The sequence below is a fragment of the Podarcis cretensis genome (assembly GCF_951804945.1).
Source record: "Podarcis cretensis genome assembly, chromosome: 9".
NCBI classification, from domain to species: Eukaryota; Metazoa; Chordata; class Lepidosauria; order Squamata; family Lacertidae; genus Podarcis; species Podarcis cretensis.
The window spans coordinates 19892764-19916762 of record NC_137178.1 but is presented as its reverse complement, the minus strand read 5'-3'; the positions used below and the strand labels follow the sequence as shown (position 1 = coordinate 19916762).

The 23999-nt window shown below is 40.0% G+C and overlaps 1 protein-coding gene across 3 annotated transcripts in view; it reads left to right on the top strand.

The window, feature by feature from the left end:
- The window catches only part of UNC5C (unc-5 netrin receptor C), a 321936-nt gene that overhangs the window by 172440 nt on the left and 125497 nt on the right, over positions 1-23999 (top strand). For all 3 annotated transcript variants that reach the window (XM_079990771.1, XM_079990772.1, XM_079990770.1), the window contains exon 2: positions 22326-22547. In XM_079990771.1, the coding sequence (XP_079846897.1) occupies positions 22326-22547 (222 nt within the window). The remainder of the gene's footprint in view (positions 1-22325; positions 22548-23999) is intronic.

The following is a 23999-nucleotide window of genomic DNA, read 5'->3' as shown; positions in this document are numbered from 1 at the left end:
AGTGAGCGCTCAGAGCTGATTTCCTTCAGAATGGATAGGTTTGATCTTCTTGCAGTCCATGGGACTCTCAAGAGTCTTCTCCAGCACCATAATTCAAAAGCATCAATTCTTCAGCAATCAGCCTTCTTTATGGTCCAGCTCTCACTTCCATACATCACTACTGGGAAAACCATGGCTTTAACTATACGGAAAACAGGATAGCCAATCCTAAACTAGGTTCTAAATCCCGATGCTATTGAGATTTACCATTTATGTAATAGTTGGTGGCCAGCATTATATAGGGCATTCAACAAAGTCCTATTTGTTCACCAAGTTCAGAAGTAGAGGTAATTTAATATTCTGAGCAGGCAAAAATTTAAACAGCCAATGAACAAAGGGAATTGATGTGTTACTTTTTAATTTACCATGGTTGAATGCATGAAGGTTTTTATCTGCAGCCCTAAAAATCTATATGTGCACTTGGAAGAGAAACTCCACATGGTTTGCACATATCTTTGAGGTTTCTAACACAGCTGGGGTTTTAATGTGTTTGGGCTGCAATCCCACTTTTCTAGTAGTTATATTAGGATAACTTAGAAGTTATATTAGGATAACTTTCTGAGGTTGGATAGACTTAACATTGCCAAGCCACAATGGAAGCTTCATGGTTGGATCTGAACCTTGATTCCCACATCCAGATCCAAGTGCTTTAGACACACCACTACGGTAGGTTGAAATAATAGAAGAACCAAAGTTTGTATAAAATCCTTATTCTTTTGCACTAAAGTGGGGGTAGCGAGAGAAATACTGCTAACTTAACTACAGAAAAACTTTCACCTTTAATCTGCTGCATTTTGTCTTTGTTAAAGCACAAAGTTGAAAACCCTATTGTGTCCTCAGCCTAGGGAAATTTGATGCAAACAATATAATATTCCTGGGGGCCTCCAGATAGGAACAGTGCTTGTTGTTCAGCGTAATGTGTGCCCCCAAAAGAGATGCAAACCAAACATGGAAGTGAGTTCCTTTTCACTTGTCTGACTTGCAAATGGCTGTGCATGTAACTCTTTCTGCTGTTACAGTTTACCTCACAGGAATGGCTTGCAAGGACACTCCCTGGAGAAGAATTAGTAGTGTAAGAAGCAGGCTTATAAAAGCAGCTGTTCTCCTAAATATATTAAGCAATTTACTTTAGGTAATGTAGCCTATAAAATTTTAATTTTGGATTAAATAAACCATATCCTTCAGCATGACTGTTGCACCTTGATGTTCAAAAGATGATATATGGGCACATTTAGAGAATTTCTTCTCTCGGATGCTCCAATGGACCAGGGTCAATAGCTGCCTAATGAAAGCAGTCAATAGTAATTTCTCTTAGTGAGCTCAAAGAAATTAGCATTAAACAACAGGCGTTCATGGATAGAGTCTTATATGATTACATGTTCTTAAGTTTATTCAAGACAAAACATATATTCAACAATTTACCTGGTTCATTTTTATAAAATTTGTACAGAGATTATATGATGTTGCTGTCAAGTTATTCTGTACTTTGCACTGTAGTTTTCCATCACTTTTCTTACCGCAAAAGTCCAGGGAATTTTTAAGCAGATTTGTTGCTCAAGAGTGCTATTTAGGAAACTGCCTTATACCAAACAGACCATTGCTACATCTAGCCCATTGCTGTCTACACTGACTAGCATTGGCTTGTCAGAATTTCAGACTGGGGGCATTTCAAGCTTTACCTGCATTTGCTAGAGATTGAAACTGACACCATTAGAGGCTTTCCCCTAAATTAGCAATTGCTATTTACTGCAATGCATCTACTTTCTTTTTGAAGGTACACAGGGATCATATGTCAACATTTAATCGAATGTGTGAGAGTTACACACAAAAATAAAACTTTCTTAGACACTGAAACTCCCTTATCCACATAAAATCTGATGCATTGTGCTCGTTAAAAACATTCAGGTGTCGCTTGCAGGCTTTCCCTAGCCATGTGGTGGTTGGCCATGGTGAGAATAGAATGTCAGATCTAATGGGCCTTTGGTCTGATCCTGCAGGGCTCTTCTTCTCTGAAACCGCAGAGGCCAATATATTGTCTCTACAAAGATAGTTATCAAATGCAAAAAAATCCAATTTCATTTTAACTGTACTAGTTTTTGCTTTTGATAATGGGAGTTCTGTGCATGGTAAGACCCATGGCCAGCTATGGATAATGTCTGCTCCACATGAGGCAAAGGCTAATTGTTGAGCAATGACTTCAGCTGTTCTGCAGCAGTAGCATCCAAATGAATGACTAAACTGCTCAGTAGTAGCTGGTGCTAATGAGGTGCTAATTATCCTGTTTCCAAGGAGCTTAACAAACTACCGGTCAGTCTCTGTGTAGCCTTAGAAGAAATGTCTATTAGTGATCTGAAAGAAGACTTTTAATCTTTTTTGGACAGTATGTTACAAGGCAACGAACAGAGAAATGAATATTGCAACTCCTTCCTGGGGCACATTTTAGGTGATTTAGTTCAGACTATATTGAAACAGAGTGAAAGTGTTGTTCCTGTTCAATTTTATATTTGCCTTATCAACAACACAGGGGGGAAATAAAACAATTTATTTGGCAGCAGGCAGATTCAGTGATCATCTAAATGTTGGCTCTTTTGCTGCAGAAATGTAGTCATTGGCATCTGCTGAAAGTAAACGATTTATCTTGGGTTAATTAACCAGAAACAAATAATACCTCATGGTTTTCTGAAATTATAATCATGAAAGGTAGGTTAAACATTATTACTCCATGTATAAACCCACAGTAAAATAATAAAAAGTTTGCTTAAGTTATCTTCAGTCTGTACTCCTGATGCTGGGCTCATTGACTGATGGTTTTGTTATGTCACAACTTGCTGTCTAGCCATTGGAAATATAGAGCAAATTCTTAATAGATTTGCTAATAATTGACTGCTAATTCTTCTACTACTGAATATGTGTGTGATTCCACTGAAAAGCCACATTATGTCTCTCATGATCTGTTCACACATTTATTTGATGTTGCATCCATTATGTAATGAATTGCGGGGGGTTGGACTAGATGGCACTCATGGTCCCTTCCAACTCTATAATTCTACGATTCAGATGTGTGAACATGCATGTGTGAACCAAACCAACTTGTATTCCCAAAGTTTGTTTAACACGGCATTTGTGGCATGTGACTCCATTACATAATGAATGTAGATACATGCTTCTCCCAACTTCAATGTAACCAGCTAACAATGCATGGAAGAAGCAAGTCAGCATGCACAGTTCTGCTGATCTGCATGACCAAGGATCGGAAGAACTATTACTAGCCAGCTTCCTTTCACCTTCCATGTTTTTTTAGTGGCAGCCCCTAATAGTGCTTATATCAGAAAAGTCAAGTTGTACTAGAAATGAGTTGTGCATATTTAATTGCTTCAGAAGCAAATCTGTCAATAGAAGCAAGGAACTGGGATGAGTTGGCAGTGGGCAAATGCTTAATGTATGCTGAGTTTTGTTTTCCCTGCTTTTACAGTTTTTTTCCTAAATCAGATTATGCTGTCTAGAGAATTCTGCTGAAAACCTGGGCAGGGGAGACTGTTACTATTATCACTACCAGTACTACAACTATTGTCATCAGTACTGCTAGTACTATTAATACTGATAATGGCAGTAATAGTCTTGGCCGTTGGTGCTCCAACTGATTTAAATATTTCCAGAGCTATTATCAAGCACAATTTTATAATCCTATGGCTGTGACTATTGCATCCTTTTATGTTGGGATTCTAAATAGAACCTTTGTAGCACTTGTATGTGAGTCTATTCATTTCCTTTAACGTGAACAAGGACACCCAACTGAATTTCAGAAGCTAGGTTACCGTATTTATGGTGCCAGCTGTTCTCATAGTCAAAGGGTCACATTAAGCAATTCATTAAAAGTACACCTTACCGCTGAGCCCACATTCAAGTGGATCAGGTTTTGTTCTCTGCTTAATCCCGAGCGCTTGCTTTTTGTACCTGTGCTGACAATGGAAGTTGCCTTTCCATACTCCCAGTAGAAGCTATTCTTCCAGAATTTACCACACAGTTACTACTGCAAACCCAATAACAATGATGATGTCAAAATGTTTGCTGTTATTTAGTACTGTATCTACGTAGCATGAAGCTGTCGATAGCATGCACATCCCCATATCCCCAAATAATCCCTTGTAAACTCAGCAGTCATGGGATAAGAGGAAGGTTCTGCTTCATGGCTTTCCACAGGCATTTGGGCAGCCACTGTGAGAACAGGACGCTGGACTAGATGGGCTAGATCCAGCAAGCTTCTCTTACGTCCTTAAGGCTATGAATGCACATATCTTTGCTCTTGCTTGAGACACAATGAGCTGACATAATCAGTCAGTGGGTGCTGGCCAGCTACATACAATCTGATCCAGAAGCAGAGAAGCAGACTTGACTCATCTCAGTGATGGGATGGGGTGGTGGAAGAGGCCAGTAGCAGGCTTGGAAATTAAAAGAGTAGTGATTGAATTCCTAAGGAAGAAGGGACAGAGATTTGATGGGCCTTTGAGGTCCAAGTGGCTTCAGGAAAAAAGTAGAATCATAGAATCATAGAATCATAGAGTTGGAAGAGACCACAAGGGCCTTCGAGTCCAACCCCCTGCCAAGCAGGAAACACCATCAGAGCACTCCTGACATATGGTTGTCAAGCCTCTGCTTAAAGACCTCCAAAGAAGGAGACTCCACCACACTCCTTGGCAGCAAATTCCACTGTCGAACAGCTCTTACTGTCAGGAAGTTCTTCCTAATGTTTAGGTGGAATCTTCTTTCTTGTAGTTTGGAGCCATTGCTCCGTGTCCGCTTCTCTGGAGCAGCAGAAAACAACCTTTCTCCCTCCTCTATGTGACATCCTTTTATATATTTGAACATGGCTATCATATCACCCCTTAACCTCCTCTTCTCCAGGCTAAACATGCCCAGCTCCCTTAGCCATTCCTCATAAGGCATCGTTTCCAGGCCTTTGACCATTTTGGTTGCCCTCCTCTGGACACGTTCCAGTTTGTCAGTGTCCTTCTTGACACTGTAAAGTGATGGGAAGGTATGATGGGGAAATGAGGAATGGTTTTCAACTGTGACCACTTGAGTAAAACAGCTTGATAATGAAGCAAGCCTAGCTGTCATGTCTCCTTGCTAATCTCAATGAATCCTGGGAGTTTTAATTTGAAGGATATTCAGGGAAGATGAAAGGGAGTGCTTCACACAATACATAGTTAAAAACTACAGTATGGAACTGCTTTCTTATGGTAACCTCATCCTTACATGTGAGGTACATTGAGATCCTTCTCTGACTATTGTTAATCAGGCTTTGATATTTAAGCCTGATCTTAATTGCTGCTGGTTTTATATTTTATATTTTACAGCTGTGACTTACTAACATTTTCATTCTTATTTGGCTTGATATTTAAATGCTGCTGTTTTAGTTAATGTTAATGTTATGGGTTTTTTAAAAAACAAAGCCCTTAAGGGCAGTATAAAAATATTGTGAATAAATTCAATAACATTTAAGGTGCTGTGATGATGGCTATCTGTGCATGTGTGTTCAGTATCCTATTCTTCCTGACATTGTTTGAAAGAAACAAATTTGACAACCAAAATGCAACACTTCTAGCAGAATAATTTGTGGGTGGATCGGTTTTCACATTTAGAATCCACTTGTTTGGGGAACTTAGCATTTATTTATTTTTTAAGTGCCTCTCTGTACTCATCATTTTCTTAATAGAACATTCTGTTCCATGGCTTTGGGGTTCGGCAAAGCAGCTACCTCACAATCCTTCTCTGCTTGAGGAGTGAAGAACAACCTGCTGAACATGACAACATTTCATCTCTTTATGTCTGGGGACAGTAATGCATGAGCTGTAGGTGAAGACATTAATCTCCTTAGCTCTCCAGAAATGAACTGTCATGTAGAACAACTCGTTCTTCACTCTGCTCCTGCATATTTCCTAACACCCCCCACCCAGTTTTCATTCATATATATCAAAAACCTGCTGGTATCCTTCAGATAGAAAACAGATAAGGTCAAAACTTTTCATTCAATTGGACCAACTTCTGAAGGTACAGGAGTACCAGAAGAACTCTTGATCTTTCTTATACGAAGCTTGTTTGTGCAATTGCTATTCTCAAGGTCATTTCAGAGTTTGCTGAGTTAGGATTGAACCTGGATAGTAACTGTTTGGGCAGAAATTTGATTAGGTTTGCATTTTAATGCACTTTCTGAAACAATACATCAATTTGAAACGCAGTTATGCTTTGAATTTCATATATCTCCAAATGTTTTGATGCATAACTGTGATGTATTGTACAAAAACGTCTATATTGGGGAATGGTATGCATAAAGATGCATATATCGGTTAAAATGGCATACAAAAATGCATTATATTAGGGGAAAATGCATACAAAAATGTGTACATCAGGGAGAATTTGGGCTAAAATATAAGATGTCTAGATATCCAAAATTTGCAACTTATGATGTGCTATTTTATGGTACCATCTCTTGGACCAAAGTTGGCAGGGAACTCCAACTTCCATCAGCCCCCAAAAAGCAATGGGAGTTGCAGTCTGGAGGGCCAAAGCTTCCCCACCCCTCGTATAAAAGATTACAAATAGTTTGTGAGCTTCATTTAGGAAGTCATTTCAAGAGATGGGAATGGTCCACACAATACTCTGCAAATAATGTGTGTCTGTCACATCCCTTGGGATCTCAGCCTTTTGGAAACACTATTTGTCCATCCATCCCAGTATTGACTATTTGGACTAGTGGCATCTATCCAGGGTCTGAACCAGCACTCTCTCATGTGTGCTGTCTGATCCTTATTCACCGGAGAAGCTAGTAATTGAACTTAGAACCTTCTTCATGCAAAGCATGTAGGTTAAGTTTCCTCCCCGCTTAACAGGGGGAAAGGTTAAGCCTTATTTATTGGCTATAGTGCTAACTGAACAAAGACTAGAATGGGAACCAGACCAAAACACTTAGCTTTCCCTAAACACTGGACACTGAAGTGCAGTTGTGTACAACCCATATTAACACCAATGCACACAACAACTCTTTCTAAATGAGGTATTAATTTACTTTTGCTGTGACTTCGCCACTTATGATGAAGTGTTTATGAGAGTACAATCGGATCAAGAAAAATGGCCTTTTTGGCCTAAAACTTTCTCTTTCATTAATCATGTACGTGTTTTGCCTTAAAACTTTTCCTCCTAAAGATCCATGTAGCCATGCAGTGTGACCTTTTACTTGCTGAAACCTGATGTAATGTTGCTTTGCTCTGTTAGCTGCAAATTAGAAATCTGCTGAATGAACCTGGCTAAGCTGACCTTATATTTATGCTGCTCAGAGCAGTGGTCCAAATGTCTAATCAAAAGCTTGCTTGATGGTGGGTATTGATTGGATGCTGAGGCTGGCCTCTGATCTCAGACCCTACATAAGACTTAAATTAGCTTATGCCACCCAGTGAAGTTTTATGCTGATGTGCTCAGGAGTATTGTAATATTTTCATCTTGTCACTCTTCTAGACGTTCTCATAAAGAGCCCTGTGCAGGTAACTAATAAGGGGGCAGGAATGTGCCCTCTGACCCTGCCTCCAGCCTTATTGTCTTTGTCCCTTTTGCACAGAACCTCTTTGTGTATAGGCTGCATGTACATAAGTGCTCATTGAACAGTTATTGCATACTACATATCTGCAGTCAGCTTACATGCAGAGGCTCTGCCTCTATGTGGGATCAGGGGCAGGAGCTGCAGAACCACTCATGCATTCTCCACTTTGTTGTCTTCCTCTGGTGTAGCTGTGAAGTATCTGGGACCTTTTGCATCTGTTTTCAACCAACTGTGGTTAGTATGTTTGACCCTTGATAAGCTGTGACCTTGTCTTTATTCTATAAACCACCTCTCTGATTTTCTTATGCAGAGTGATATATAAATGAAATAACTAAAAATCAACAAATGATAAAGCCTTACCCATGGTTAGGGGATGTGAACCAACTAACGCTAAACCATAGCTTGACTTTACATGTGAAGGAAGCCGGATTGGGGCATGGGGTATTGTGGGGGGTGGGGAGAGACAGCAATGAGAGGAAACATTGATAATGATTAGGTTCAGAATCCTATTGGGGCAGCATGTTTTGACTCAGTTGACTTGATCAAAGGTCAGATAATTTCTTTTGAAATTTGAGTGTGAGAGCCACACCTGCACTTTCCCATATGGGCATTTTCTGCAGTAAAATCTTGTGATCAATGCTCAAGATTGTAAGGAAGAAATGAAAGAGAAGACCATATAACTCTTCACTGTGTGTGCTTTGCTAAGAAGTACCTTAAGTAATCTCCTTAAATAACTCCTTAAATAACTCGAAATAAATATTAAAAACAAATTGACCCAAATCTTTAAATAAATTATCTCTGGTCTTTTTTTATTCTTCCTTAATTAATGTACATTTGCACTTACAAGAGAAATGTATCTAATCTTTCATTGTTATATGCTCCCTGCACTGATAGGAATGGTTTCATTTCTTCTTCAAAAGATAGCGATTAATAGGCCATAGTAAAATTACTGCATGCTCCAGACTCCTAGCATTGGGTGTTGTTGTTTTATAGACCAGTGGTTTGTAATTGCATATGTGCAAAGGTAACATGTGGGGACTATGTGAAGAGAAAACAAGTAAAAATCTTTCAACAGAAACCTTTGAACAAAAGAACCATAAAGAACAAAATTATAATCCTAACTGGAAACTGACGTCTTATGTTTTGATTATGGTCTAGTTGTTACTGCCTAGACTAGGGATGGACTGTATTCCCCCCCCCCCGACATATCTCAATTAATTTATCTAAACCCTACTTTCCAGCCAAAACAATATCTATCCTGCTTTAAAGCAGAAAAGGCTCCAAGCATGGCTTACAGATACAGTGGTACCTCGGGTTACATACACTTCAGGTTACAGACGCTTCAGGTTACAGACTCCCCTAACCCAGAAATAGTACCTTGGGTTAAGAACTTTGCTTCAAGATGAGAACAGAAATTATGCTCTGGTGGCGCGGCGGCAGCAGCAGGAGGCCCCATTAGCTAAAGTGGTGCTTCAGGTTAAGAACAGTTTCAGGTTAAGAACGAACGGACCTCCAGAACAAATTAAGTACTTACCCCGAGGTACCACTGTAATAATAAGGAAATGAATTGCAAGATCATCCATGAATTCTGGCTTAAAATCTAAAAGGTGTGACACAACAGGAAAAAAGTCTCAGGGAGGAAGAAGAACAAAAATACACCCAAACACCAGTTTCCAAAGCCACACTTCTTGCAAAGACCTGGATGGAAAAGATTCACTTAGTGTAATGGAATGGCTTCATCTGAGAGTTGATGAAGAGCCAGAGATAGCTGGTTTCTCTCTGATCCACATCCAGATTGAATGGCTGCCACTAGGTGAATGTTGGGGAGGGCCTCTCATATGTGTTTCTCTAATGTCCTACTTCCTAACACATGCAAGCAGCCTGATTTAGTTGTTGTGCATGATTTTCTGAATTCTTCCCTTTAGCAAGTATATGTCATATACCTGCCCACATGTTCTTTTTGGAATTAACTTTGATGTCAACCACTTAGGGGAATAAAGTATAAGATTTTGAGTTGAACCACAGTGTGGAGAAGGGAATGTTAGACCAGGAGGGCAAATTACAAGAGTTCTTTTCCTGATTTGACATCTTCCCTTGAATTAAATCAATTGGGGTGGCAGGAGGAATGGAAGCAGATGATAGCAAATCAGTCAGATTTTACAAAGGGGGAGATGATAGAATTAGATACTGCAGGGGGTAAGGCATTGCAATATGTAACCAGATAGTGCCCTGGATTACAGCACTTTTGTGAACTTTTTAGCTTTGTGGTTGTAGATTGCTTCTGTTCAGTCATATGAGCCAGATGGAATTGTAATGCCCCACTGTGAGCATGGAAATTAATCAATTGCTGTTTAAATCTTGGAGGGGAAACCATAGGGTGTTAACATCAATGCAGTAGTTGTATTCCTGAATGTTTTACTGAGTCTGTTGGTGGCTGAGAGAGAGCAGAGCTATGGAGACTGAAAAGTGTGCCCGCTTGTATGTAAACACATGGACTGAAAGAGCTGCTTTATGTACAGCTCTTCAAATAAGGAATCTGATCTGCAAGAAGAAAGGTCACTCCAGGAATGTCTTTTAAGCACCAGCTTATTCACACTATTTGGAGTTTTGGTTCCTTACGCCTATGATTTTACATCCATTTTTTTTTTAAAAAAATGCATTTATTAGTATTCTTGACTCCCAATACACCATGTATGTGTATATGGTTATATAACAATCAGCTTTTATTTGCTTTAGAGTCTGTCTACACATGAAGAAGCCCAGAAAAATAATTCTGCTTTTAGGTAGCAAGGCAGGGGAAGGAAGATTAAAACAGGAAATCCAAGTCAAAAGTTGCCTGCATGTAAATTAGCACACAAGAAAGCTAGCTTCAAATCCTCCTCTCCTTTTTTAATGGTGAAGCATTCAAACATGAGGCTCATCATTGCCATGTTTGCATGTAGTGCTATGCCAAACAAAGGCTCAGTGCTAGTGTGCTGGCTCCCAGGGAGGAAACTGCAACTTGTTTGGCATGGTGTCTAAACCAAACTTTGGCTTAGCATGCTGTCTGAACCTAGGATCATGGTTATGCTCTCTCCTTAACCACAGTCTGTAGCCAAGATCTGTTCTTCTGTGGAACCAGCATATTTGTACAGTCATACCTCGGGTTAAAGTTGCTTCAGGTTGAGAGTTTTCGGGTTGCACTCCGCAGTGACCCAGAAGTAACGGAATGCGTTACTTCCGGGTTTCACCACTCGCTCATGCGTGGACACTCAAAATGATGTCATGTGCAGAAGCAGCGAATCGCGACCCGCGCACACGTAGATGCGCAGATGTGGGTTGCGTTCACTTCAGGATGTGAACGGGGCTCCGGAACGGATCCCATTCGCATCCAGAGGTACCCCTGTACAGGGCTGGAAAGCCATAGTTTGAACCAGGATCGTATCTCATGTTCATCTTCTGTATAATATAATTGTAAACCAACATGCACCCAAAACCCATTCACCCTAGTGTTGATCCTATTGCTTTGAATTTGGGAATGGTGCTGGGTACAATGATGTACTGGTTTTGCTTATGCTGCATTTCTATTCAAAGCTTTATTTTGAGTTTGTAATTAACATCTGGCTGCTTGAGAACAAGACTGCCTAATTCAATATTAAGATAGTCATTATATTTATTAGTTTTTTTAAGTGTGGGCTTTTTTCTTGCCAGCCTTCTCTCTAGAATGTCACTAATGGACTTCTAATGCAACTGGGACTTATGCAGAAATAAATCAGTCACAAAGAGAAGGATTTATGATTCTTGCAAAATTGGCAGTAGGTGCATTAGATAACTAGTGTCGGGCAAATAATGCATACCATTAGGATCCAAGGAATAAAGTAATGGGATGACATCTAAAAAGTAATACTTGATCATAAGGAAGATGCATTTATATTACATGCAAGCCATTTTAATTGAGCTAGAATACTGTGTAATTTCGAATAAGCTGTTTTCTGTGTTGTCTTCTTCAGGATTATGTTTCCTATATTAAGGGAAAGTATTTGGTTCCATCTTCTTTTTTTTAAAAAAAGGAGAGATGCAAAACTCTAGACAAATAATATGTGAATGCTAACAGAAGTAATTCTTAACTGCTTATACCAGAAGCAGATTTAGGGCAGTGCGACCGGTTCTGCTGCACTGGGTGCTGAGGCTAGGATGCACCGCAGGGCATCATAACTATGAAATAGTGAGTTGAGCAGAACGGAAGGCGAGATGCAGGGGCATCAGACTTTGGCTTTGCACAGAGCACTACTCAAATCTTAAAAACCAAAGTAATGTGCCCCCCCCCCCAGCTTGCACACAACACTTGATTATTTATATTTGGCATGTGATTGCCAAATAATGCCCAGTTAGCTTCATGGAAATGGGATTCAAGTAATTCAGTTTAATAGACTACCACCAATTCATGACAGTAGTGGTAAAAGAGCTATAACTGGCTTCCCACCTATTACTGGGCCAGGTTCAATGTTCTTGCACCAGGTACAAACCCCTGAACAAATTAGGCCCAGGGTACCTTAAGGACTCATGTCAATGAGGAGTCATGCCTTCATTGCAGTGGAACCTCTCTGGGATTCCTTCTCATTAGAAATCAGGGAGGCATAAGTCCCTGCTAGGCTTCAGAAACCAGATTAAAGCAGTTTTGTTTCTGGAGTCCTTTACGAATGCTGTTCTGATGCTTTATTCTTTGATGCTTAAAATTTAATGTTTACAATTTTGCATATTGTATGTTTTTATTTTTTGTAAGCTGCTTTAATACCTAGATGTGGTTAAAAGTAGTACAGACAGACAGAAAGACAGACAGACAGACAGACAGATATATATGGATATATTGGCCAAACTGCATACTCTAGTCATTACCTTATTCTGGCCCGTCATCAGTAACAATGAGAAAGTGGCATGTTCAGCATGATATTTATCATTTGATACACATTTAATGGCACAAACTATTACTGAGTTTGAAAAAGAACCCCAGAGGGTTCTATATTTTTCCACTGGGCATAATGTGGTTAATATTTTCCTGGGAAAATACCTTGTGTGAACAAGGCATGTTTGTATAAGAGCAAAGTCTATCTTTATAATGAACAAACTTTAATATTGACATCTATCAGAGTTTTGTGTCCAGCTATCAGCTGTGCTAAAGAACAACAACCTCATTTATGACTAAAACAAAAAAATTCCTTCCAGTAGCACCTTAAAGACCAACTAAGTCAGTTCTTGGTATGAGCTTTCATGTGCATGCACACTTCTTCAGATATGTGTGCATGCACACGAAAGCTCATACCAAGAACTGACTTAGTTGGTCTTTAAGGTGCTACTGGAAGGAATTTTTTTGTTTTGACTATGGCAGACCAACACGGCTACCTATCTGTAACTCATTTATGACTGTAAAGGAATCACATCTTCTAGGATAATTTACACCACATGCTTGACAGCATTAGTAGGAAAACCTAGCATTTTTGTTGGACGTACATTTTGAGTGCTATATATATAACAGACGCCACAAAAGTTATACTTTTCTGTGTGTGTCTCTTTCTCCTTGTTCTGTGTTCTAGCATCAGCTTTCATCTTCATGTAAATATGCCAAACTGTGTCCTAAGTGACAAAGTGTGCCTTAAGGGGACTTAAGAATGAATAGGTTTAACAAAAACTATTTTAGCCTAAGCCTTGTCCATCTTTAATTAGTTATCAAGGTTAAAGGAGGGTCAAGAGCCTGAAGCAGTTTCAGGACTAATGTGTCAAAGAAAAATGAAGCCTTACACTGGGAAGGAAATGATGTTGCTTAGAGGTGCAATAATTCTGTGACCCCATGTCAACCATTAGGACTACTAATGGTGGTAGAGAAGGAAAATATTTCTCGTGTTGCAGGTGGTTCAGAAGCTCCAACTGCTCAGAAGACAGGCTTTTAGGGAGAACAAACAAAAGCCAAATGGAATAATGCATTCAAGCTTTACGAGCAAATTGAAAAGATGAGATCGTATCTTTTGACCCTGAATTCTTCTGCCAAGCCATTGCCCCTCCAAATCCAAAAATCAGTTATACAAGGAAAGCGAACACCTTATATTAATGATACTGAACTGCTCATAATCTGCCATCACATCACAACCACATCTAATTTGACTAGTGTCAGTTTCCTAATTAGATAAAGTGCCCAGAGCTCACACTTTTGAGTGCTTATGATCTACAGACTACGTGCTTTTGTTGCATGAGAAAAGCTGCACAGATAAAGTTCCCTACTCAATTTGTGATCCACGTTTCCTTTATTTTTAGAGCTTAAATATTTTATTAGTCTTAAACAAATAAAAAGAAAAGGTGATAGCACAAAGGAATATCCATGCAAAGCTTTGTAATAATTAGAAGAAAGTTTCCATAGCATCTCCCCCCCCCCAGCACCTTAAATGGGCATGGCAACCTTTCTTTTCAAATGAGGTTCTTCTGATAAACTGAGCCAAACCAACTCCATGTTGGCAGCCAATTATTGAATTTCTGCCACAGCAGCTAGGAGAGATTTGTAAATACCCCAGTTCCTGGTCACCTGGAACAATTGCTTTCAGGTGATGAGGCAGGTAAGATCTGCAGAAGTTTGCATTTGCCATAGTCTTATTTACACCAGTCTTGCAGAAAGCGCCCCCCCCCAAAAAAAACACCCCTACTAGTCCATAACATTTTTAATAGTTTGGTTAGCCAACTATACCTAATTTGTAATTGGTGGAAACATGTTGGTGTGAGAAACTGCTTTAATGTGCCCCACCCTAATGATGAAAAATGAATGGTGGTGTGATTTAGCCTTCAGCCGCTTCATGTAGTAAGATTGTAAGATGATGATGGTGATTGAATTTATATACCGTCCTATGCCCGCAGGTCTAAGGGTGGTTCATAAAATAAAATAAGATCTTATGTAGGTATGCACCCCAAAAGCAAGAGCTAACTTATGTACATGTCCTAAATCCTAAATTTTCTTGTGCATGTGAATAACTTGGCCCCTTTGTTGCATTACACATTGTTTTAGAACATTGTGCAAGACAGAAGAGCAGCTTGAATGAAATGTTGTACCTTGAATGAAATGAAATGTTGAGAGACCTGGGTTCTTTCTCAGCCATAAAGTTTACCGAGTGTGCCACAATCTCTTAGCTTTTCTTTTGCAGGCAAAATAGAGTTGTGGACAATATAATACACCTGAACTGACCATACATGAAGGGTGGGATAAAAATTTTAAGGAATATGTTGAACTTACCAATATTTGAAATATGATTTTCTGTGACAGAGTTTATAAGCTGCCATACATATTTACCTACTTTAGTTGGCTGGTTGTAAGAAGGGAGGGTTGCAATTTTTAAGCACTAGTGAGTAATAGTCCCTTTGGAAAGAAACACACTAAAAACAAGACATTATCTCCTGCCTAATAAAGTTGCCTGTCCAAAGTGGCACCTGCTGTTAATTTCACACAAAACAGGATTTGTTCTTCCAAAAAACCCTTTAATCATAACATTTAAAAACTAAGCACAAATCCCAAACATGCAGTTAACTCCAGCTGCCTTTGTTGTAATGTATTGCAAAAGATTTCACTGAACGATGGAATCCAAAAGCGAATGGAATTACCTTGGCAGCTATTTCTTTTAAATTGCTCTTGAACCATCCCAAAGTAAATTCCATTTGAGAAGAATTTGCTTTAGATCTCAGGAAGATAATAGTCATATGTATTATGATGTAAGTAATAATAATTTAATCCCTGAGATTTAGAAAAAGATACATTATGTGAATGGGTGAGAATTTATTCTAGATCTGTAGCGACAAGTCTGGCAATAGAGAAATAAATGTATTGGTGTATGGAACCTGTATTATTATTATTTAAGTATTTAAAATATTTTTTGGCTGCTTCTCAGGACATGTGCCCATTCAAAGAGGCTTACAGTCAAAATACTCCTGCTCTGGCAGGAAGGTAAACGGCGTTTTCATGCACTGCTCTGGTTCGCCAGAAGCAGCTTAGTCATGCTGGCCACATGACCCGGGAAAACTGTCTGCGGAGCAGACAAAGGCCAGCTCCCTCAGCCAGTAAAGCAAGATGAGCGCTGTAACCATTAACGTTTTCCTTTTTTGCTGTCTATTTTATTGTTTACTAAAATACCATGACAAAACAACTTAAGATGGTGGTTATGGCATTTGTAGTAGATTGCAGGCCTGGAACTCCTAGGAATGGGAATCAGTATGTAGAATAGGCTGACAGCACAATCCAAACCCAACATCCACCAGAATGAGAAAGCCTGGAGTTGGTGGATCTTTGGCTTCCCTGGCTAAGCTAGGAGATTCCAAGGACATGGTGGGATGGAGAAAGCAGAGAGTTATACCTATACCAACCCCCTTTCAGCTTGGTCATGTGACCCTGCACCTTAGCAGAAAAAGGCCAGAAAAACAGGAGGTGCGAGTAGAACTCCTTCTGAATAGAGTTTGGAATAGGGTGGTTTGTGCTAGCATAAATTACACCAGCATAAGTTACATTGACTTTCTATTGTTAGTGTTCCTTTGTACATAAATGTTAGATTACAGTGCTCCTATTGGGTCTTTAAATATAGCAACAACTGGACTCCTTGGTTCTTTTGTCTAGAGTTTGCTCTCTTTTCTTCCCTGTCTACTATAAGGCCTGTGATGGATTAGTAAATGGATAACCCAGGGCATTCTGGAACACTGGATAGAATGAAAATGGATTTACTAGAAACGTTAAAAGTATTCTTAACATTTTGAGCTTTGGAAACAGGCTGAGGCTGCATTCCAGAGAGGGCCCAAGATACTTTGTTGCCTGAGGCAGAAAATCCAAAAGGCACCTCAGATGTAACAATAGCATTTATCCCTATTAAAAGGTAAAGGTAAAGGTACCCCTGCCCGTACGGGCCAGTCTTGACAGACTCTGGGGTTGTGCGCCCATCTCACTTAAGAGGCCAGGGGCCAGCGCTGTCCGGAGACACTTCCGGGTCACGTGGCCAGCGTGACATCGCTGCTCTGGCGAGCCAGAGCCGCACACGGAAACGCCGTTTACCTTCCCACTGGTAAGCGGTCCCTATTTATCTACTTGCACCCGGAGGTGCTTTCGAACTGCTAGGTTGGCAGGCGCTGGGACCGAGCAGCGGGAGCGCACCCCGCCGCAGGGATTCGAACCGCCGACCTTTCGATCGGCAAGCCCTAGGCGCTGAGGCTTTAACCCACAGCGCCACCTGCGTCCCTATTAGCCTATTATTTATTATTTATCCCTATTAGCCGTGTCCTAAAATCCACTCCCTTGATGGCCTGTACTGTGGTCACGTGAAACTAAGCAAACTGTGCTAGGTGCATTCTCCTGATTGCCTTACTGCATTTACTTTGTGTTTTTAAGAACTCAGTGCTCAGCCCCAAGAAGATTGTGGTCAGTGAAGTCCTGGGAAAGCATTTGGGTTGTGCTTCCTAGAACGGAAGTGGCTGTGCCAGTGTGGTAAAGCGATTTCAGTTTGTTTTTTCTCTCTACTCTGCCTTATTCCCACTTGCTGATCCAGTTACAGTGAAGTCCCCCACTGAAATCATTCAAGCATGCCAGAATGTAAGTTTTAATCTTCACAGTGCTTGCTGACCAAAATGAGAGACTCCTTTTGCCCTGCACTGTTCTTGTGAATCCCGGATGTATATGTGTCCCGATGTAGTTAATGCTGAGGGAGAAGCCCCCTGTTCATGTACAAAGACTGCCCAGTTATCATTTACAAGGAAAGCAGGTTTCTGCCTTAGCTCTGATTCAGCTGAGTTGAATTAATGCTCCACATTTTGTGCATTATAGCAAGGCTATCACACAGCAACAGCGAGATACGAGGGCACATTTTAACTGTGCTCAAGCATGCCCAGGTTGTGATTTTCTCTCCCCCACGCACCCACCGTTATAGCTTTTATCTAAGGTATATACAGAAACAGAACTTGTAAAGACATAGTTTGTCTGCCTGGGAGAAAAGGAAATAACGTTTTGTGCTCTTGCTTCAGGAGATCTAATCGCATCTGAGAACCCAGAAAAGCACAAACCGAGTTTCCTGCATTGATTCCATCAGTCTGATAAGGCTGTGCCTATTACTCCTTAGCAGTGTGCAGCAGATGTGTAGGCTAGAGACCTGGAATGCTGATGGAGAGGAGAATGTACCATCTGATTGTTTGGGTGCTTTTTTTTCATAGGGTGTAGAAAAATCCAATCATTGTTCCATTATTAGGCATTCTCTTCTGCACAGCTATTATCTTGGTGAATAATGAAAAATGTAAACCCCGCAAATGAATGAGAACATGCTTGTCTGAAAAACATTTTGAAGCAAATGTGTAAAATGAATGCCATTCTGTTCTCAGCAATGCTGTGTGGGTGGTTGTTTTCTCACAGTGCAATCTTACTTCTAAGTCTACTCAAAAGTAGGCAAAGGTAAGGTAAAGGACCCCTGGATGGTTAAGTCCAGCCAAAGGCAACTGTGGGGTGAGGCGCTCATCTCGCTTCAGGCCGAGGGAGCCAGCGTTTGTCCACAGGCAGCAAAAGTAAGCACCCTTGAATTCAATAGGACCTACTCCCAGGGAAGTGGGTAAAGGATTGCAGACTTGATCTCTCAAAGAACAAAGTAAAATATGTTGTCAGTGAAAGGTCCTTATTTGAAACAAGGCTCTTTGTCAGATATCTATATATCACAAATCTGGAACTTTAAGTACAGCAGAGAAAGTCTAGTTTATTCTTTGATAGCACGGTTATGAACATTATCTTCAGTCAATGTGTTGGGAGCTCTCAATGAAAAACAATACTTTTTTTGCAGTTGCCAGGAATTAGCAAGGCAATACTTGTTTAATTATAAAACATATGCCTGCTTTGTTAGTTTCCATCTGTCTCTTTGCTGATTTGCAATTAAATGACCAGAAGAAAAAGATGTGCCCTGAGGCTATTGGGGGGGGGGGAATGACTCATCTCTAATGGTTACACTTTATACTTTGTTTTTGTGCATGTGTGTATGTGAGGTCTTATTCACAATCTTCTTCTTTCTGCTTGCATCTTTGAAAAGTATTTGGGGATGCGAGCACAAAATGGCTAAAGAGAGGGTGGGGTAGATGTAAATAAGGCAATTGAAAATCAGCAACACACACACATATCAGTTTAAACCATGGTAACTTCTCCATTGATACTATGCCATATGCTTCCAAAACAAATCAAAAATCTGCAAATCAGGCAGAGTGTTCATATTTGATAATGATCATATTGATTTTTAATCAGCATTGAAATGCCTCCTTTCACTCATTTTGCTAGATCACACAAAATGCTTTGCCAGACCTTGACTTACCAAGCCGCTGTGAATGTGTGGACTCATACTTACTGAGGAGAGAGCTTAGCCATGATTCCCAGTTTGAGCAACATGCTAAACCAAACTTTGGCTTAATTTAGGTCACATTCACACTATACATTTAAAGCAATATTATACCACTTTAAATGGTAAGATTTTCCCTAAGGAATCATGGGAGCTGTAGTTTGTCAAGGGTTCTGAGAGTTGTTAGGAGACCTTTCCCCCTCTCACAGAGCTACAATTTCAAGAGTTGTTTGAACCCACTACCCAGGGAACTCCTGAGATATAAAGGCTCAGGCAGCCCTCTTAAAGTATCCTTGGCCTAAGTTGTTTAGGACTCCAATAACTCTTTTGGCAATGTGTAAACAGACCCTGGTACCTTAGTTCACTTAAAGGAAAATGTTGAGGTCAAATTGGTGTTTCCTCAAGGATTTTGTAGGAAGAAAGAAGAGTTTTGTTACAGACTGGTTAAATTTTCCAGGGATGTTTCAGCCTTTATGCAGCTTTTTTACCAGTTGGGGGGGGGGGCATTTCCAATTCTTTACCATACTACTCCCAGTAGTGGTGTGACTGTATGCAGCAACATGAATTTATTGCTTTTTGAATTTTTTTAAAAAATGATTTGATTGCAAAAAGAGTTAAATACATTGTTTTAAATGACAGTACTTTTTTTATTGATTTGTGTTTCATAAACAGTTAAATACTGTGCTTTTAAATGACTGTGGAAAGGTTTGCATTCTTCTAATATAGTTTGAGAGGCTCCGGAGGTCCATGAAACCTCAAACCCTCTTGATTTACCTACATCCAATAAAGACATGGTGTAACTCTAGCTATGGAGATAGATATCGTGGTAGCAATCTATCCAATCCCTTTCATCTGTCATTGTTCTTTCTTTATCTGTCTGTCTACAAAAGCTGTGGCTGGAGGAAGAGTCTTTCATATCCTCTGTAATTCTGGACACAGGAAAATATAGGTATATCTAGTGTAAAGAAAGGTAGTTGACTGACATTTAATCTTCATGAAGACTGACACGAAGGGGAGAGCTAACCTTCTGCAGTATTTCTAGTTTGATATTCTGTGGCGCTTTTATTGATCATCTCCGGCGTCGGTCACTGCCTATAACGATAACTGCTTCAGAGGCAGAAAAGAGGAGATTGAATAAGGCCTTCAGGACTGTCAGCTTCTTACTGATAGATCTGTCAATAGTTACTGCTCCCTCATCCTTTTACCACTGTGAGAACTGTTTGTCTTGGGCATCTTGGAGACTCTTGCATATTGACGCTAGAGTTTAAAGCCAGCGGGGTGATCTTTTCCCTGTGAATCACTGTGATTTTCCCCTTTAAAGAACAGAATGGTTGTTGCTGTTGTTTTAAGATTCTAACAAAGGAGAATGATGAGGCTGTCTGAAAATTAGTTCATTCCCAGCAGTTTAGTTCAGTGAAAGGAATTACCATACTGATGTAAGAAGCTGAAGTTGATTATGAGATCACAGAGCAGGAGGATTATGGTTAACTTACTTGGGTTCATTGAAATGGGTCTGTGATGTCAGCTCACTTCCGAATTGCAATCCCTGTGCATAATTCTCAAAGGAACCAAAGGAAATTATGAGTTCATAATTGAATCTGGATTCCAGTCATGGTAAGTGGTAGTCATTGTGAAGGGTAACAGATGTTCACCCTATGTTTATCGATGCCCCTCGCTCTGCAGCCTACCTGTAGTTATGACTCCATCCAATGCTGGTACCCTACCTATCCATGCTGGTCAGGCTATCCTCAGCTATCCTGGGAGCAAAATACAGAAAAGAGGATTCATTAACAGTACAGTGGTACCTCTGGTTAAGAACCTAATTTGTTCTGGAGGTCCATTCTTAATCTGAAGCTGTTCTTAACATGAGGTACCACTTTAGCTAATGGGGCCTCCCGCTGCCACTGTGCCACTGCTGCACGATTTCTCTTCTCATCCTGAAGCAAAGTTCTTAACCCAAGGTACTATTTCTGGGTTAGCAGAGTCTGTAACCTGAAGCGTCTATACCCTGAAGCATCTGTAACCCAAGGTACCACTGTAAATAGCACACTGTCTTCACTGTGGTTGCAGCCAAAGTTAAACAAACCCTACTGCTAGTCTCATTGCTCTCATTGGATGATTTTGGCTTCTGTAAGAGATTTTACACCTGTATTACCTGAGATGGGTTTTATGGATGCAGTCTCCGTGGATAAAGAAGGATGTAGTTCAGGAATCTGCTTTGCATGCGGAAGGTTCCTGGGTTCAATCCTCAGAATTTCTAGATAGGACTGGGAAAGATTAAACGATACTGAGCAATATGGGCCCAGTATAAGACATCTTCCCTTGGCCCAGTTAGCTTGGGCTGGATTCAACTGTCCCATCACACTCCATGCCCCATGCACTCCACCACCTCCCCCAAATCCATTTTGGAAGGTCAGAACAGTGTGTGTCGGGAGAAGCATAAATGATTGCACTGATAGAACAATATTCTTTTTGCTACATTGAATTCTACGCATCAGCTCCGGAGACCTTAACCAGCATTATTCTCAGTTGATTCAGGAAAGGCCCACAGTAGGCTTCCATAGGTGTATAAGTAATCCACATGATCTTAGTCTCATTCTTCTCAGTTTCTATTAAATCATTGTTTTTGAGTGTTCGGCTAGGCCAAATTTGTAATCAGTAGGCACCAATGTTGCATATAATGCCGCCTAGACTATGGTTTAAGATTAAAATTTGCATTTAATTCCTCATATGATAGAAGAATATAATCTTCAGCCATGAGATCTTTGATGCTGAACAGAGATCAACCCAAACATACCACACAAATGGCCTTTTACCTGTAAGTCAGTCAGCTACTCCATACAGCAAAAAGATAAGTGTTTTGATCAATGTTAAACAACTTAATACAACCCTGCAAAGCCATCGTACTCCTGTTATCATTATTACAGAAACACTTACATTATTAAGATACTGAGAAATCAATGCTGCTCAGCAAGGAAGAGGCCACATGTAGGAGTATTCCAGATGTACACATCGAATCCATCTAAACAGGTACATCTCATTGTCACCAGTATTGTAACTGTGTGTTAATAGAGCCTGCTGTTGGGAAAAATTGAATGCGCCCGCTTGAAAGGATAGCTGCAGTTTTGTCATAATGATTCCCCCGAAAACTGTCTTAAAATCAGCTATATCTTTTATTCGAAACACTCATAGGGCAATCTTCTAAGAATATGTATCATTCATGTAAGGATTGCCATCTCTATTTTCTTCTTGTAGTGAAAGCTGAAAAACAGCTTTCAAGTTCAGATTCAATTTTATTTAACAGCTTGTTAATGTTTCCCTTCCAACTTCTTTTCTTGCAGATGATGACTTTTTTCATGAGCTCCCAGAAACCTTCCCTTCGGATCCTCCAGAGCCACTTCCTCACTTCCTCATTGAGCCTGAAGAGGCCTACATCGTGAAGAACAAACCTGTGAACCTGTACTGTAAAGCTAGCCCTGCCACCCAGATCTACTTCAAATGCAACAGTGAATGGGTCCACCAGAAAGACCATGTAGTAGATGAAAGAGTTGATGAAACATCTGGTGAGTTGTTATTGTTTTGAGAAAATGTACTAATGGCTATGTTGGATAAATTATTTAAAATATAATTGCATAAGTAATCTCTCTTTACTGTACTGCTGGAAAAACAAAACATCTCCTGAGTTGTGCTTCATCATAACTTGGTGGTGAAAACAGACAGCAGGGGAAATCCTAAAATCTGATACCATGACACACCATGACATACAGGTAATGTTAGCTCTCAACAAGTATTGATGAGTAAGAAAAATAGGATACAGAATGCTGACCCTATTATAACCTAATCTCTATGGTTTATCTGGTAGAATTAAAATGCAGTCATCATATATGCATCAGGCAAAAATCAGATGCATGCAAAAGGATTTCCTTGACATAAAATGTGGGTTTTATCAGCCTAGTGTACATGTCATTTCTGCATATGTGTGTGTGTGTGAGCAGGATAGTGATCATGGCATAAATCTTGGGCATTCATGGGTCTGACCTTCATTTATTGGTCTATGCCAAACAGACTATGTACAAAGACTTGAGTCAAGCAAATCTATATATCCAGTTTTCTCATGTACAGAACATGTATTTGAAGAGATTGCTCTCACATGTTCAAGAAACATACGGAGGTTAGGCACACCATAGTGTGAAACTTGCCACAGTAATTGAGTTCTTCCCACACACGTTGGGAAAAATTACTACTGTACTGGGTTACATGTGGTTTGATTCAAGTGTGCAGTTTGAGACTGAATGCACAGACAGACATTACATTCCACGTCCATTCAGGATGATGAATGCATGCACAACATAACAACTGCATAGGGCTCAAGGCTCCCATTGACTTCATTGACCACATTTAATATCTTGAAAAAATCTAAGAGACTTAGAAAACATCCCATGGGCCATAAACATATTTGTGTCAATGATATGATTCCTCTTGTTTTGAAAGATTAGTAATCAATATACTTTGGGTCACATACAAGATAGAGAGAAGTGGAGCTTAGTGCTGTCTGACAGCAATGAAAAATAACTGGCTAGCAAGGAAGGTGATTTCTTTCATAAGGGAATTGTACCAGCACTTGGCCTAATTACTCAGAAAAAATAATTCCACCAGATGCCTTGGAAGTCTCATGTGAATTGGGCTTTATTTGTTTCAGCTCATTTATTTGCACAGTTTTATATATATATATATAAAAAATGCACTTTTAACAGTGCAGTGCTGTGCACAATTTGAGAATAGGAAAGCAGTGAGGTGTTGCAGTGGGACAATCACTTAAGTTAAACTGGTGCAGGGAAAACCCGATATCTAGGTTTTTAGATGTAGAAGAAACAGATAAATTAGCACAACTGCAATGGTTAGGAAATTGTCTTATTCATTCATGCACACATGCACGCACACATATCTAGGCCTGGTTTGCCCATCGCAGCAGACCAAGCTTTGGCTTACCAGGACCATGCAAATATTCTGGCTCC